The following is a 4,366-nucleotide window of genomic DNA, read 5'->3' as shown; positions in this document are numbered from 1 at the left end:
TCCTAGGGGGTCAAAACTTAGATAATACATACTACAACATAAATTATGATCTGTACTACAGCAAAGAGTCAAACAAGTTATTTTATCAAATTAAATTCCAGTTTTTAACCGGAGCTTTAACAACCTTTTTGGATGTAAATGTTGATATGAAAATAGGAATGGGTATGAGGTCTTAGTCTCATAACCTTATACTTGTTATTGGGATCTTATCTTGATAATAAACATAGCCCTGAAGACAACCCTTATGATGTGTTTTCTACGCGATGAAGTGGGGGATGTGTCTAAAGTACGTCATGACTGGTTCATGACCTACATCAAGAGTCAGTTGTCCAACCGATGGCCCCTACCATCGTGCGGGGTTATCTCAGTTATGAGAAATTACGCCAAAGAACAACATTGGGCATTTAATAACTACACCTCATTTATCCCCAAGTAGTTATTTCCACTACTGTACCAACCCTTTCTCTCGCTGGTGTTAAGATGTGCCCTTACTTTTTACCTCCTCCTTGATGGACCTATGGGATCCTGAGTATCCACCGGTCCTTATGAGAACCAGACAAAAGACAACTCTGTTGCAATCAGACAAATAAAAATAATGTCAAATATACAAAATCAATCAAATGTTCCTGCGCACAAATAATTATAGTTGCAAGGCCTTGGCTGAACCTCTTGCCTTACCGAATTACTCACACATGGTGATCACATCACAAGATGAACTCATTGAAGATGACAGCAAGATGAATGATTGATTGATAAAATATCTTACAATAGTTGTCGGATGCGATACACTGATGAAGTATGACTAACTTGGAGAGAATCATTGTGGTGATTGTGGCGGCGACTATGGATGCGATGAGATGGGAAATGGCAGCGTCTAGTGTTGGAAGATGGCTTCTAGTTCTTTGTTTCTCGAATGGTGTCCCCCCCCTATGGAGATTCTGATGTAGCCCTGTTTATTGAAGTTGTTTAGATGGACGGCCTGGAGCAGGTGGCGTGCGGTACGACCATTAGTACAAGCAGGCACACCCGTACTATCGTCACCTTGCACTCTAGGTAGCTTGTGACGCCTCCTATTGACTTGCCTTCTTCACCAAAGTTCGTATTTCCTTCTATGCGATGATATTCTTTCATGGTTGATCCCATTTCCTGTTGGAACCCAATAAATGATTTCACAATTTCTTACATCCATTAGTCCTTAGTATCGATATCAGAGTTATTCTATCAGAAAAACTCGGATTATCCTGTTTAAACAATGGTTGGATGAGCACAGAAATATGGTCATCAATGGACATGCCCATGTGGACTAGGAGCTTGAGCTTGGTGAGGATATAGGCGAGAATGAGAAAACTGCAATGATGGAGCGCGCAACGAAGATGGAGATCCTTAACGGTGAACAAATTAATTAGGGTGAATTAGAAACAACAAGATTGGGAGGGGCATTGGGGAGGGTGAGCCGAAACAAAGAGGAGAAGGCATAGATGGATCGAGAGAGAAATGGAGAGATACGTTGAAAGAGGTGTAGAAGTGGAAGGGCTTATGTTATATAGGAGAAGAGTTTTTATACTTGGGTGCAAAATGTGGGCTTGTTTACATGGATGTTCTCCCACTGTCGGGTAGAATATTTGTACCTTCATCACAGTACTAATAGACAGAACAGTTAGCTCCCGTTCGACAGTCATGATAACTATGCCACCACAGACTATTTAATTTTTGACCCGCGAGTGGTGTTTGTTTTCGCTGAAACTAGATCATCTGTTGGCATCACCCTTATAAATAGTCAGACGTACCGCTGACAAACACACTAAGAGCAACTCCAATAGCTCCCATAAATCTAGAAATATTTTAAAGGATCCCGTAAAAACACCCCCACCTTCCCTTAACCATGAAAAGATAGCCCTTTCCGTATAATTTGACGAGTAAAAACCCGCATGAAAGTTCAGGATGTGTGCCCTGCACCGCCGTGTTGCCCCTCCGTCGCTCCTCTCCGCTGCGTCACCATGCCACCGCTAGGACGGCCGCCTCCGGTTCCCCGCTCCACCATGCCAGCCGCCGCCGCTAGGATGCCCGCCTTCGCTTCCCCGCCTCATCGAGACGGCCGCCGTCGCGCCTCCCAAGCTGCACCACCTCACCGGTCCACCTGCTCCGGCGCCTGTTGCCACACTTCCCAACGCTGTGTCACCGGCTTGCAGTCCCAACGATGTTTAGTGGGAAAAAAAAGGAAAAGAAGATTTTAGGGAAAGAAGTTTTACGGGAACTGAGAAAAGTAGCTATGTGACAATTCCGGCAAATTATATGGTCATTCCATAAAAGCACTTTTACGGGAAGGTTTTTACAAGATCTGTTGGAGTTAGTCTAAGGCCCATCAGTGGTGACCGGCCAGAGAAGATATACTTATTGGCGATGACCGGCTAGAGAAGGTATACTTATATTTTACTACTGTTCTTTGCTTATTTTCTTTCGTTCGCTAGAAATACCATGCTTTGAACACAAGTTAACAAGGACAGTATAAATTATTATTCTGTGAAAAACACACTATTATATGTTATTAGTGAACAGAAACTCATTATTTACTTTTTGTCAGAAAACAGAAAATAATCATTATTATAGATAAGAGTAAAGCTACTAATATCTGTTCAGCAACGTGCAGATAGTAAATAGGAAAATATCACTAGACAACATTATTTGAGAAAAAGACATGTCCATTGGGAAAGTCTTTGCTGTTGGGTAACCAAAAGAACAGCGCAATACTACTCATCTTAGAACACAAAAAATGGAACATCGAATCATCTTTAAAGAAAGTTATAAAATGGGAGAATCATGACCAAAAAAATATCGTATGCTCCAACCCAAAATGACAAGGACACAAGGAACATTTGCATCAAGCCCCTTCTATCATCGCAAAATGTAAATAATAATTTGCATGTACCACCCATACGAAAACCAAAATCAGACCAAAGGCACACTAGTGAGGAAGCAAAGCAGTGGTGCAACGTTTCACTTTAGTTCCCTATATCTAGAAGAAATTACAAACCCGTACCCTGTCCGGCGCTATCTCCCTCCGCCGTTGGCAGCGGCGGCGCCGTCCTCAGCGAGCGAGGCTCGGCAGTTGGGGCAGGAGGTGTGCGTGGCGAGCCACATGTCGATGCAGCGGACGTGGAATCCGTGGTGGCACCGCGGGAGCACGCGCACCTTCTCGCCGTCGGCGAACTCGCCGAGGCAGATGGCGCACTCCGTGGCCGTGGCCGGGAGGGCGCCGCCGGAAGACTTGGCCCCGCCATACACCTCCACGGGTATCTTCCTCAGCGCCTTCCTCTTGAGCCCCGCCTGCACGTGCACGGATGTCGTCGTCCTCGCCGCGGTGGCGCTGGCCGCGAGGCTCGACGACGGCGCGAGCCGGCGGCCGCACTGGAGCACGCAGCGGATGACGGAGTTGAGCCCGAGCGCGAAAATGAGAACGCAGAGCAGCGCGGCGAGGATGATCACCATGTTGGCGTCGAAGTTGGCGTTGCTCCCCGCAGCGGCCGGCGACGCCAAGGTGCCGCCCGCCGCCGCGGCCGCCGCGGGGGTGACGAGCGGCGTGGCCTCCCCTGCGTCGCTGAGCCGCCGCATGGTGTGCCTGCGTACCAGCCGAGCTTGCGAGCTGCTGATGGACGTGTGTGTGGTGGTTTCAGGAAGAAATCAAGAGAGTGTTTTGGTTCGGGATATGATCGAGTAGTGCATACATGGGAATCGAGACATCTTCTTTTCTTTTCCTTGGCGCAGCTGCGAAAGTGAAAGTGAAAGTGAAAGCTGTGTGTATTCGTGTGTGCATCCTCGCGAGTCTCTTTTATACATATACAGATATACTTTTCGTGTAAGAGATGCTAACCCTAGCTAGGCAGCTAGTCGGCAAATTTAGGAAATTGAGGGAATATTGTTGTTGGATTTTGCTTTTCTCTAGAAACATAGAGGACCGAACTCGACGAGAGTAATCACGTCTCGCTAGTGGCCGCCATATTTTTTACCCCGCTATGTCTGCCGGCCGTGCGTGTTGTTGTGGTCTCGATTTCGACTAGATGGCACTCCTCTGTTCCTGCCCATACTCAGCTGCAGCGTCGGTCTCATATCTCGGCTGAAACGAGCGAGTCCAACAGCTATTTGGACCTTGATGATGTCTACATTCCGGCACAGAGAGCGAAAACCCTCATTCGTATAGGGGCTTGATGTGTGGTCCAATCACCCAGTAATTGATCATCGTGAAACAAGTTGGTCTTTTTTCGTTTCTGCCTACGGTATCTTTCGTTCATTTCTTAACACAGTAAAATAGCATATGCTCACAAAATGCACATCTAACATCTTAGGATTAATGAAGTCAGCACAAACACCT

At 46.5% G+C, this 4,366-nt stretch overlaps 1 protein-coding gene across 4 annotated transcripts; it reads right to left on the bottom strand.

The window, feature by feature from the left end:
• Window positions 1–502: 502 nt before the first annotated feature.
• LOC109757834 (RING-H2 finger protein ATL74) lies at window positions 503–3,814 on the bottom strand. Of its 4 annotated transcripts, none has more exons than XM_020316671.4 (2): window positions 3,038–3,814; window positions 503–569 (listed from the first exon to the last, which is right to left on the bottom strand). In XM_020316671.4, the coding sequence occupies exon 1, from the start codon at window positions 3,607–3,609 to the stop codon at window positions 3,049–3,051; it is 561 nt and encodes a 186-aa protein (XP_020172260.1). In that variant the 5' UTR covers window positions 3,610–3,814; the 3' UTR covers window positions 503–569; window positions 3,038–3,048. The 4 variants fall into 4 exon arrangements, with proteins under 4 accessions (XP_020172260.1, XP_020172258.1, XP_040242718.1 ...); XM_020316669.4 differs by lacking the exon at window positions 503–569 and adding an exon at window positions 1,754–2,182; XM_040386784.3 differs by lacking the exon at window positions 503–569 and adding an exon at window positions 1,754–2,170.
• Between the last annotated feature and the right edge of the window lie 552 nt (window positions 3,815–4,366).

This window comes from Aegilops tauschii, chromosome 4 (assembly GCF_002575655.3).
Source record: "Aegilops tauschii subsp. strangulata cultivar AL8/78 chromosome 4, Aet v6.0, whole genome shotgun sequence".
NCBI classification, from domain to species: Eukaryota; Viridiplantae; Streptophyta; class Magnoliopsida; order Poales; family Poaceae; genus Aegilops; species Aegilops tauschii.
Note: the sequence above shows the minus strand (reverse complement) of the source record. Positions and strands in the feature narration are given on the sequence as shown.